This window comes from Hyperolius riggenbachi, chromosome 2 (genome assembly GCF_040937935.1).
Source record: "Hyperolius riggenbachi isolate aHypRig1 chromosome 2, aHypRig1.pri, whole genome shotgun sequence".
In the NCBI taxonomy this organism is placed as follows: Eukaryota; Metazoa; Chordata; class Amphibia; order Anura; family Hyperoliidae; genus Hyperolius; species Hyperolius riggenbachi.
In genome coordinates this window covers 10,455,914-10,468,957 of record NC_090647.1, presented here as the reverse complement: position 1 = coordinate 10,468,957, position 13,044 = coordinate 10,455,914, and the positions used below count along the sequence as shown (strand labels likewise).

Below are 13,044 nucleotides of genomic sequence, written 5' to 3'. Positions count from 1 at the left end.
AGGGGGGCACCTGGCTACCTATTCTGGGCACATATACACCTGGCTACATATACTGGGACATATACACCTAGCTACATATACTGGGACATATACCCCCTGACTACATATACTGGGACATATACACCTGCCTACATATACTGGGCACATATACCCCTGGCTACATATACTGGGACATATACCCACCGCTCATTGCCTACACTCTTTGAAGCTATTATTACATTTGATGATGAGGTATATCATATACTCTCGCATGGGGCTAGTTTGTCTGCCCCTGGTGTTTGCTTCACCAATAGTTGGTATTATTCCTTGTTTTATATTTGCCACATTACTTTGCAGAAATTAAATGGGGATATCGTGTGTTTGAGGTATGCATGAATCAATGATGTTTATATACCTTACGCAATTGCCCTCTGATTTATGTTTTTTTCCCCCCTTTGCTGGATGTGCGCAGCTGTGCATTCTGGTCTCGCCTGCCCCCTCCGGCGGCGCGTCGGGCGTGGGGGCGGGGCTTGGCGGACGTATCGGGCAGGTTGCTTTTGCGCCTGTCCGCTGTGTCCGCCCGCCCCGCCCCCTCGCCCGGCATTGGCCGCTGGCGGGGGTGGGCGTGGCTGACCGGCTGGGCGCGTCCCGCCGATGGGGGAATAAAATCAGCGGGACACAGTAAGTTGACGAACCTCCAGAGGAAGCCGGAAGTCCGGCGAAACCAGTAGAGGACGCTTGGACTGCGTCCCGGCCGCCACACCGCCTCCTCCCAAGCCTGTCCGGGAGTTCTCTCCCCGCTCCCCAGCCAGCCCGGCACACTCACTGTGGGACACCATCAAGTACGGACTGAGCCTCTGTTCTTTCTCCATACTGGATACCACATTCATTTCAGGCACTAATCCTGGCCATACCACGAGTAGCAAGTATGGCTACACTGCATCCCAGCATCTTCATCCTGGATACGTAAGCAGCCCCACGGGCATGACTCTTGTTTGTGTATGTGGACTGCCATTATCAAGCTGATACTGTGTGAGCATCTGCCTGAGTTATACAACATATATAAGATGCTTTAGTTACTGGAATTTGATTATTGCATTATTTGGCTTGAACTGCTGCATTTGCCAGAAATCTCACGCTAATCAGAGGGCTTGGCTGAGGGATTGCCTGCATGCTGCATCTTTACTAACACTGGAGTGATATTCAATCAGAGGCTGGACTAACCCCTTGTTGTGCCTATATTGTATGTTTCCGGATGGATAATCTTTCTGCTTATACCAATCTGATTGGAAAATAGGAACTTTGGGCACAGCAAAGACCTTTGCCCATCACAACATACTCAGGATTGACCTGAATATACACATTTTTTCTGGATCCAATAACAAAGACATACATTTTTTAGCTTTGTTTGTACGGCTATACAGTTTTGTATGTATGTTGGTATGTGTGAATGTGCATGCTGGGGCTGACTGGATCCGTGTTTACATCAGAGGCAGGAGGGAGGGGATTGCGGGGGAGGCCGGGGGGCATATTTTTAATCCTTTCTATTACATATGCAATTAATAATAAAGTTTTTGTATTTTGACTATATTTGGTGACTATTAGACTTTTGTTTGCCCGGGCCATACCCACCTCATTTCTTATCTCACCATGGTTTGTTAATGTGCGGTGGCGTTTGGCAGTGGGCGGAACTTACCTTCCGTGTCACTCCAACCGCCCGAAGTTCTGGTGCCGCAGCCGCTGCTCTGGTCTGGACCACCAGACCAGAGTAGCGGCAAATCATCCTGCGCCTGCGACGAGACCAGACGGAGACACGGAAGCTAAGTTCTGCCCCTCTGCCAGCCACCGCACTTAGTTCCGGAGGAGAGAGCGAGGGAGGGAGAGCAACCTAAGGTGAGGTAAGGGGGGGAGATGGTCCCCCTTCTCGGCTGCTGTGCCCACCGCTCTCCCTCCACTGCGCTGCTCTCCTCCTGCTGGGGAGGAGGGGGGCACCTGGCTACCTATTCTGGGCACATATACACCTGGCTACATATACTGGGACATATACACCTAGCTACATATACTGGGACATATACCCCCTGACTACATATACTGGGACATATACACCTGCCTACATATACTGGGCACATATACCCCTGGCTACATATACTGGGACATATACCCCCTGACTACATATAATGGGACATATACCCCTGGCTACATATACTGGGCACATATACCCCTGGCTACATATACTGGGCACTTATACCCCCTGACTACATATACTGGGCACATATACCCCTGGCTACATATACTGGGCACATATACCACTGGCTACATATACTGGGACATATACCCCCTGACTACATATACTGGGCACATATACCCCTGGCTACATATACTGGGCACATATACACCTGGCTACATATACTGGGACATATACCCCCTGACTACATATACTGGGACATATACCCCTGGCTACATATACTGGGACATATACCCCCTGACTACATATACTGGGCACATATACCCCTGACTACATATACTGGGACATATACCCCCTGACTACATATACTGGGACGTATACCCCTGGCTACATTACCCCCTGACTACATATACTTGGCACATATACCGCTGACTACATATACTGGGACATATACACCTGCCTACATATACTGGGGATAGCTATACACCTGGCTACATATACTGGGGACATATACACCTGGCTACATATACTGGGGACATATACACCTGCCTACATATACTGGAGACATATACACCTGCCTACATATACTGAAAAATATACACCTGCCTACATATACTGGGGACATATACACCTGCCTACATATACTGGGGAAATATACCCCTGACTACATATACTGGGCACATATACCCCTGACTACATATTCTGGGCACATATATCCCTGACTACATATACTGGGCACATATACCCATGGCTACATATACTGGACACATATACCCCTGGCTACATATACTGGGCACATATACCCCTGACTACATATACTGGGCATATATACCCCTGGCTACATATACTGGGCACATATACCCCTGGCTACATATACTGGGCACATATACCCCTGCCTATATATACTGGGCACATATACACATGGCTACATATACTGGGGACATATACCCCTGACTACATATACAGGGGTCTTCTATACACCTGGCTACATATACTGGGGACATATACCCCTGCCTACATATACTGGGCACATATACCCCTGGCTACCTGTTCTGGGGACATCTCTACCCTTGGCCACCTATTCTGGGGACATCTATACCGCTGGACACCTATTCTGGGGACACCTATAGACCTGGGGCTACCTATTTTTGGGGAACCACTGCTGTCAGAAATTGTCTTGTTGGGGGCCTCATGGTTACTGAATTTGTCTTGTTGGGGGCCTCATGATTTGTTGGGGGCCTCATGATTGCTGAGTTGGTCATGTTGGGGGCCTCATGATTGCTGAGTTGGTCATGTTGGGGGCCTCATGATTGCTGAGTTGGTCATGTTGGGGGCCTCATGATTGCTGAGTTGGTCATGTTGGGGGCCTCATGATTGCTGAGTTGGTCATGTTGGGGGCCTCATAATTGCTGAGTTGGTCATGTTGGGGGCCTCATGATTGCTGAATTTGCTGAATTTTGCAAGACAAAAGTTACTACAACAATGTGAATTTTGTGAAACATGAACCTTATAATTTCCAAGTTAATTGAAGCATGAGCTCCCCCACCCCCGCACTTAAAACCACCATGCAAATGTTTGTTTTTATATTGGTTGGCTTAGTGGCCTTTACCTGACATAATTGACTTCAAACAATAATAATAAGGAATACTGTATTAAAGGCGGACAAGCCCATGAACGTGGTGATACGGTATATGGCCTACACTTATGGCTTTAGGCCCCGCATGTGACACTCGCCCCAGGCCCCACATAGTCTAAGGCCGCCTCTGCTGTGTGGATTGGGGTGTGTGTGTGGGGGGGATCTGTACTTATCCATTCACAGAATGTTCTGCTTAGGTTCTGCTTTGTCCTGAGGTGGATTCCAGCAAGGGTCAGGAAGGGTGGCCCCACCTTTTGATACCGTAAATATGGGGAACTCTGCGTACTAATCGCAACATGTGCACAGACATAAATTAGGTAGCCTGTGTGCTCATCCTCCTCATAAGACCTCATGAAAGTGTCTTCCTCATCCCCCTCCTCAAACAGCAGCAGCCCTGGTTCTTCGGTTGCCTGCACATTGCCTGGGCATGGAAGCACACCCTGGGAAAGTGCTGCTGGTTGTGGGAAGGCACGTTTTGCAGTTTTATGCCTGCTCCCAAGTCATGTGACTGCCACTGTGCATGTTGGATTATGAGTATTTAGGACATTTAAAATATGTAATTCTATTATGTGGACTTTGTGAAAGAGAATAGGAAGAACTGTAATGAACGTTTTGTGTGAAGATGAGAATTAAAAGCCCCTCCCCCTCATAACACGCACATGCACACACATGCTCACACACAGACACAACTTTCTCAAACCCCAGGTAGACTGTTGAAAAATGGTTAAATATAACTATGTTGTGATAGTAAATAAGTGTAATCACACGGCCACCACCAATGGGCCTTCTATTTATTGTAAGTTCTTCCACCTCCAGAAACCACCTCAAATCCCACCTCATTGGGCTGTCAAAGTTATCCTCCTCCACTCATCCCATCAGGATGGGGATTTAGCTTAGGGAGTGGTGAGTAACAGTTCATCCACACCTCTCCTTCCTGGAAGGAAAAGCTCCACTGGAAGGGAGGGACAACAAGCAATGGTCATGTGACTGTAGTCATGTGACTATGCTACGCAACGGCAAAATAAAGGTATTAGTAGCTGGTTCTAAAATTGTCAATATCTTTTCATATGTGTTAACAGCCTGTGTGGGATTTGTCTGAGGTGAGGTAAGTGGAAAATAATGGAAACAAGCTTAATGATGATAACTGATAGTAATAATAGTAGCAATAAAGCACGTTTACCAAGTTTCGGAGTTCTCTGAAGGTTCACTGTGTCTCCACTGGCATTTCTTGCTTTGTTTAGTTCCATAATTACGTTATGTTGTATGCCACCGATATTGATAGTTACACTTTGTCTTTCTTGGCTTTTGGCCTTTTCCAGTTCCATGTTTGTTATTTTGTCAAATGGTATCAAGTTGCTCCCACTGTAGTACCCCCACTCCACCAGATCACTATATCGCTCGGCCTCACGTTCCTTCATCTTTCTGTTTATTATCTCGTGGATCTTACTAGAGACATTTGAAACATCCTTGGACAAACCGGACACTTTGATTCTAGAATTTGGCATGTCAATTGTGAGAGTAACCTGATACTTCTTCTGAAGTTGGGGCAAGAGGTCTTGCTCCTGCACATCAAAGTCCTGGATACATTCATCTGTAATGATATTCTCATGCTGGTCCTTCAGAATAAGTTCACGCAGCCAGGATAACGTATTGTCTACACTTTGCCGGTTTTCCGCACACAAATGGAAGATGGCCGGCTCAATGTTCTCTCTTAATTCGAAGACCTCTTCCTCTTCTAGTTCCTTGGGGTTTTGTTTCTCATAGCCCAGAAGTGCTGAAGAAGAGAAGAAACCAGATCAGTGTCATTATATTCTGTAAGGAAAGTAACATTGGGCAACAAAGAATAGACTGTAAATTCACTGAAGTAATGATTACTTTTCAGTCGTATTGCTTTGAGTGTGTGTTTTCAATCCCCTGGATGAATTACAGATCCTGGGAATTTTGCCATCCCTGTTTGCCTGTTCATAGGAAATCAGTACTTACAGGACATGAATCCCGGAATCCAGGAGAAAAGTTTGCTTCCTGTAGAACCTTCTCTTTTCTTCATACTGGCATAGAAATATCTGACTACATCCTGCTCGGAGGTGATCACCGTCACTTTCTCAACTGATTTGGGTGACTTGGCAAAATCTACCACTCCATTTAAGATAGCGTCGGCCACCACATAAGAGGTGGCTACATTCCAACCTGTGCACAGAGAAGAAAAAAGCAACAGATCACTTATATACATATAATACTATATACCAGTGACAACACACACACCTATAGGATATACACCAGTCAGTAACAGGAAGGGCAAAGTCTCATGTCAGAATTCTTATACTGGACAAAACCTGAAGCATCTAGGAGTATGTCAGTAATGTGGCCCCAAAGATAAGATGCTGAGAGGATGTCTGAAGCAACAGCAGACATGGAGGCAATACTAAGCAACAGAAGTGCCATGGGCCTCAATTCACGGAGCATTATCAAACATTTATCAAACACTTTATCAAACGTTTGATAATTTACCTCATGGGTAAAATCTCATTTTGAATTCACTAAGGTGTTATATATTTGTTGAACGTTTTATCGGTAAAACATTCGATAAATATATAACACCTTACTGAATTTAAAATGAGATTTTACCCATGAGGTAAATTATCAAATGTTTGATAAAGTGTTTGATAAACGTTTGATAATGCTCCGTGAATTGAGGCCATGGCAAGCCATGGGCCTGCATGGGACGTACCATTCACACATAGCTGAGGGGGCTGATATCAATGCCACAGTGACTGGATAATGTTGGGCTGGAGGACACAGAGTTTATTATTATTAATTTTTATTTATATAGCACCAGCATATTCCACAGCGCTTTACAAAGCACAGTAAGATGACACAGGGAACATAGGTACAACCAAAAATGTACAGCAGAGTCTCGAGCAGCACAAGTATTGCAGCAAAAATAGTAAACTGGGAGAATGACCCTGCCCTTGCGAGCTTACAATCTAAATGGTAGTGTGAGGACACAGTAGGTATGAAGACGGGGGGAAGGAAGGGGGGGGGGGAGAGAGAGATGGATGAGGCAGTGATCCTTTGCCTCTGATTACTTTGTGAACAGATATGTAAATAAGGGCTATAGAATGTTATAAGCTTGTCTGAAAAGGTGTGTTAAGAGTGCATTTGAAGATGTCCAGGTTTGGAGCATGACGTACAGGCTGTGGAAGAGAGTTCCAGATAAGGGGTGATGCTCGTGTAAAGTCCTGGATGCGAGCATGAGAGGAGGTGATCAGCTTAGAGGCCAGGAGAATTTCTTGGGAGGAACGAAGGTTAAGGGAGGGACAATATCTTGAGATTAGTGAGGAGATGTATGGAGGAGACAACGCGTGGAGGGCTTTGTATGTTAGAGTCAGGAGTTTGAAGTGGATCCTCTGGGTAATGGGTAACCAGTGGAGAGAACGGCACAGTGGGGCTGCATCAGAGGAGCGGTGGAGAGGTGAATGAGGCGGGCAGCTGAGTTTAGAAGGGATTGGAGAGGTGCCGGCCTGTTCTTTGGTTGACCACAGATTTAGACATTGATCATGGCTGCACAAGTACTGGCACTAGGCAAGAGGCCCATAGAAACACACTAGACAGGATCCAAGGTGCAGGTTTTGAAAAGAGACATCAGAGACCATCCAGCACAAAGTAGCAGGGTGTAAGAGTAGGGATGGTCAGAAATGTCCACCAGAAAGTGAGGGATGGACGAGGGAACGCAGGACTTAGGGGAATCCCGGCATGATAGGGCAGGCGAGCCGGGGGCAGGACAGGGTTAAGTGTGGAAAGGGGCGGTGCGGTGTCCCGGGAACTGAGTATTGCTGGGGGAGCGGTGATTGGCCCAGGGGCAGGAGCAGAGGACTCTGGGAGCAGGACGGCGGCGGAGTTTAGCACTCGGGCAGACAGTGCGCAGGAAAGCAAAAGTGTAGCACGCGCGTCTGCTCCGAGTGTAATGGCCGACATGGAGGGCCTCATGCGGATCGTCTGCGCGGCATCAGAGACGAACGGGGCCCGCTGGGTGCAGGAGCAGCTCGCAGGCAGCCAGCCTGGCCCCTCGGCGCCCCCTGCAGAGCCAGCACTGCGTCCACGCAAGTCTAGGCCGCCGGAGCGGCTTAGCCTGGACGTTACCCCGCGAGCGTGTCGCCGGTATGGGAGCCCCCTCGGTGACCCTCCGCCCGCTGCTAAAGCTTTTGGCTCCACATCTGGGCAGCCGGGCGGGAGGAATCCCGCCAAGAAACGGAGCTCGCAGGGTGGGAGGAGCGGCAAGGACAAGGCCTCCGGCAGACCAGCCTCCTCCAAAGTGGCGAACACGGCAGCAGCCCCTGCTGCTGCCCGACCGGGAACAGGACCAGCACCCACCCAGGCCAGGGCAGCTCCCTCTCCACGGGCGTCCACCTCCACGGCCGGTGGTACCACAGCAGCACCTGCTGGTGCTGCCCGGCTGGGGAATAGTCAGAGCACGGGGAGTAGCAGGGGCAAGGCGCCTGCTCCCCGCTCCCCCAAAAAGCAACCCCAAGTCCGCCTCCAAGGGCACTGCGAAGGGGTCCCGCAAGAAGGGACATGGAACTTCCGCTACCAGGAGAACCAGGTCTCCTTCCCCGGCAGCCTCCGTCCAGCAGTCATCTGACCCGGGTTTGGAGTCAAGATCCGAAGGCGAGATCTCCTCCTCTAAAGACGAGGACCTGCCTCGACAAGGATCGGGATTGCCCGCTGATCGAGACGGACGTCCGATGCAGCTCGGTGAGCCAGCACCCTTAAAGTGAAACTTAAGTCAGAAAAAAAAAGAGTTTTACTCACCTGGGGCTTCTACCAGCCCCCTGCAGCAGTGCTGTGCCCTCGCAGCCACTCACTAATCCTCTGGTCCCCCACTGCCAGCTAGTTTCGTTTTTGCCGACAGGCCCGTCAGGACTGGCCACGCGTAGCTTTTTCCGCATTCCCGACTGCAATTAGCACTATTGCGGGCCGCAACGCGTACAAAAATCCGCGTTGGCGCATATCTATGTGTTCGTAATGTGGCAACGCGTATTTTTGTATGCTTTGCGGCCCGCAATAGCGCTAATTACAGTCGGGAATGCGGAAAAAGCTACGCGTGGCCAGTCCTGACGGGCCTGTCGGCAAAAACGAAACTAGCTGGCAGCGGGGGACCAGAGGATTAGTGAGTGGCTGCGAGGGCACAGGACTGCTGCAGAGGGCTGGTAGAAGCCCCAGGTGAGTAAAACTCATTTTTTTTCTGGCTTAAGTGTCCCTTTAACTATTACTCATTCTGTACCAAATGTTGTTTTGAATCCTTTGCCTAGTGCTGTTATAGATGGTGGGTCGGGTGCCGGCGGGGGTGTTACAGGAGTTGGGGGTTTAGTTACCCCGCCGAGCACTGCGGCGTCAGGGGACCAAGGATTGCTGCAGGTAATCGGGGGTAGTGTAGCGGCGGATACCGATTTAGCATTGTTGAATACAGTAGTGGTCTCCATCAGGGATGTTATGGCTAAGAGCTCAGGCTCATAGGCCCTTGTTCCCCCGACGGTGGCCTGGATGGGTTCAGCTCACTTGGCAGCTAATGGGTCTGGGGGGGCATCAATTGCACCGTCGGTGGTCCCGCAGGCACCAATTGCATCCGTAGCAGCAGCAGGCTCTAGTGTCGTTTTGACTGGCACGTCAGACAAAGATGTCCATCTAGCGGATGCGGCTCGCAGTGCTGGTCGTAATGGAGAAAGCTACGCTTACGGATCATTACGCGTAATTTTACGCTATTACGCATTACGAAATTACGCTTACGGCATAGACAGTAAATTTCGGTACATGTCCATAATTACGCATAGCACTTACGCAATTACGCGTAAGTATACCGTAGTGCAGGTTATTACGTTATAGCAGTGCTGATCGTAATGGAAAAAGCTAAGCTTACGGATCATTACGCGTAATTTTACGCTATTACGCATTACGAAATTACGCTTACGGCATAGACATTCAATTTCGGTACATGTCTGTAATTACGCATTGCCCTTACGCAATTACGCGTAAGAATACCGTAATTCAAGTTGTTACGTTCTAGGCTTACGCGTAAATTCCTACTAGCAATTAATGCGTAAGGTCATGCTGCCAAGCGGAAAAGTTGACGCATGGATCAATGTTAGGTAGCCGCCGACTTTAAGGGTTAATAGCAAAGCCCCCTTAAGTGCTAAGAGCCTCAAATTTAGAGAATATATTAAGGAGATCAGAAGGAATAAGAGGGAAAATTTTTTTTTCAAAAAGACCTTATAGTTTTTGAGAAAATCGATGTTAAAGTTTCAAAGGAAAAATAGATACATTTAAAAACCCGCCGACTTTAACGGTTAATAGCAAAGCCTGCTTAAAATTTAGAAACACCAAATTTACAGGGTATATTAAGGGGATCAGTGGGAATAAGAGGAAAAAAATTTTTTTCAAAAAGACCTTATAGTTTTTGAGAAAATCGATTTTTAAGTTTCAAGGGCAAAAATGTCTTTTAAATGCGGAAAATGTCAGTTTTTTTTGCACAGGTAACAATAGTGTTTTATTTTCATAGATTCCCCCAAGTGGGAAGAGTTTTACTTACTTCGTTCTGAGTGTGGGAAATATAAAAAAAAAACGACGTGGGGTCCCCCCTCCCAGACCTCTTTAACCCCTTGTCCCCCATGCAGACTGGGATAGCCAGAATGCGGAGCACCGGCCGCGTGGGGCTCCGCACCCTGACTATACCAGCCCGCATGGTCCATGGATTGGGGGGTCTCGGAAGGGGAGGGGCAGCCAAGCTTTCCCCTCCCCCTCCGAGCCCTTGTCCAATCCAAGGACAAGGGGCTCTTCTCCACCTCCGATGGGCGGTGGAGGTGGAGGCCGCGATTTCCTGGGGGGGAGGTTCATGGTGGCATCTGGGAGTCCCCTTTAAAAAGGGGTCCCCCAGATGCCCACCCCCCCTCCCAGGAGAAATGAGTATAGAGGTACTTGTACCCCTTACCCATTTCCTTTAAGAGTTAAAAGTAAATAAACACACAGACACTTTGAAAAAGTATTTTAATTGAACAAAAAACATAACCACGAAAAAAGTCCTTTAATATTCTTAATTAACCATTAATACTTACCTGTCCCTTTAAAAGCCAGTTCCCACGCAATATCCTCGGAAATATACTAATCAGTTACAATGTAACAAAGCTATTACAATGTAACAACTTTGTTACTTTGTAACACCACCGCACCCGACGTCACTCGCCGCCACCGCCGCGTCTGCGCTGACCCGACAGAGCTCTGAGCTATATAGCTCAGAGCTCCCTAAGCATCTTTGTATTTGGGCTCCAAGGAGCCCCATTGGTCCTTAGCAGACCAATGGGGTTCCTTTAAATCAGAAGGAACCCCATTGGTCTGCTAAGGACCAATGGGGCTCCTTGGAGCCCAAATACAAAGATGCTAAGAGAGCTCTGAGCTATATAGCTCAGAGCTCTGTCGGGTCCGTGCAGGACGCTAAGTCCCCGCCGCCTCCCGCTGTCCTCTACGCGTAATTAATTATGCGTAATACCGTAACCTTACACATAACGCTTACGGTGCATTTGTAGTGAATTACGATGCGTAATTACGCTAATGCGTAATTTCGGCCCAGCACTGCGTTATAGGCTTACGCGTTAAAATCCTGCTAGCAATGAATGCGTAAGGTCATGCTGCCAAGCGGAAAAGTTGACGCATGGATCAATGTTAGGTAGCCGCCGACTTTAAGGGTTAATAGCAAAGCCCCCTTAAGTGCTAAGAGCCTCAAATTTGGAGAATATATTAAGGAGATCAGAAGGAATAAGAGGAAATTTTTTTTTTTCAAAAAGACCTTATAGTTTTTGAGAAAATCGATGTTAAAGTTTCAAAGGAAAAATATATACATTTAAAAACCCGCCGACTTTAACGGTTAATAGCAAAGCCTGCTTAAAATTTAGGAACACCAAATTCACAGGGTATATTAAGGGGGTCAGTGGGAATAAGAGGAAAAAAATTTTTTTCAAAAAGACCTTATAGTTTTTGAGAAAATCGATTTTTAAGTTTCAAGGGCGAAAATGTCTTTTAAATGCGGAAAATGTCAGTTTTTTTTGCACAGGTAACAATAGTGTTTTATTTTCATAGATTCCCCCAAGTGGGAAGAGTTTTACTTACTTCGTTCTGAGTGTGGGAAATATAAAAAAAAAACGACGTGGGGTCCCCCCTCCCAGACCTCTTTAACCCCTTGTCCCCCATGCAGACTGGGATAGCCAGAATGCGGAGCACCGGCCGCGTGGGGCTCCGCACCCTGACTATACCAGCCCGCATGGTCCATGGATTGGGGGGTCTCGGAAGGGGAGGGGCAGCCAAGCTTTCCCCTCCCCCTCCGAGCCCTTGTCCAATCCAAGGACAAGGGGCTCTTCTCCACCTCCGATGGGCGGTGGAGGTGGAGGCCGCGATTTCCTGGGGAGGGGTTCATGGTGGCATCTGGGAGTCCCCTTTAAAAAGGGGTCCCCCAGATGCCCACCCCCCTCCCAGGAGAAATGAGTATAGAGGTACTTGTAGTACCCCTTACCCATTTCCTTTAAGAGTTAAAAGTAAATAAACACACAAACACATAGAAAAAGTATTTTAATTGAACAAAAAACATAACCACGAAAAAAGTCCTTTAATATTCTTAATTAACCATTAATACTTACCTGTCCCTTTAAAAGCCAGTTCCCACGCAATATCCTCGGAAATATACTAATCAGTTACAATGTAACAAAGTTATTCAATGTAACAACTTTGTTACATTGTAACACCACCGCACCCGACGTCACTCACCGCCGCCGCCGCCGCCACGTCTGCGCTGCAGGACCCGACAGAGCTCTGAGCTATAGCTCAGAGCTCTCTAAGCATCTTTGTATTTGGGCTCCAAGGAGCCCCATTGGTCCTTAGCAGACCAATGGGGTTCCTTCTGATTTGAAGGAACCCCATTGGTCTGCTAAGGACCAATGGGGCTCCTTGGAGCCCAAATACAAAGATGCTTTGGAGAGCTCTGAGCTAATATAGCTCAGAGCTCTGTCGGGTGAAGGGACGCTAAGTCCCCGCCGGCTCCGCTGCCCTCCCCGCCTCTCCCACATGTCACCTATATACATGCTGGCACCCATGGGTGCCAGCATGTATATGGGTGACAGGTGTGGGCGGAGTGGACGGCGGGAGCCGGCGGGGACTTAGAGTGTATGCGGCGGCCGGCGGGTGAGCGGCGAGTGACGTCGGGTGC

At 48.1% G+C, this 13,044-nt stretch overlaps 1 protein-coding gene across 3 annotated transcripts in view; it reads right to left on the bottom strand.

Moving 5' to 3' along the window:
- LOC137545351 (protein mono-ADP-ribosyltransferase PARP14-like) overlaps positions 1 to 13,044 on the bottom strand; it is a 245,744-nt gene that overhangs the window by 37,598 nt on the left and 195,102 nt on the right. For all 3 annotated transcript variants that reach the window (XM_068266480.1, XM_068266481.1, XM_068266482.1), the window contains 2 exons: positions 5,784 to 5,987; positions 4,981 to 5,574 (listed from right to left, as the gene is read on the bottom strand). In XM_068266480.1, coding sequence (XP_068122581.1) covers positions 4,981 to 5,574; positions 5,784 to 5,987 — 798 coding nt within the window. The remainder of the gene's footprint in view (positions 1 to 4,980; positions 5,575 to 5,783; positions 5,988 to 13,044) is intronic.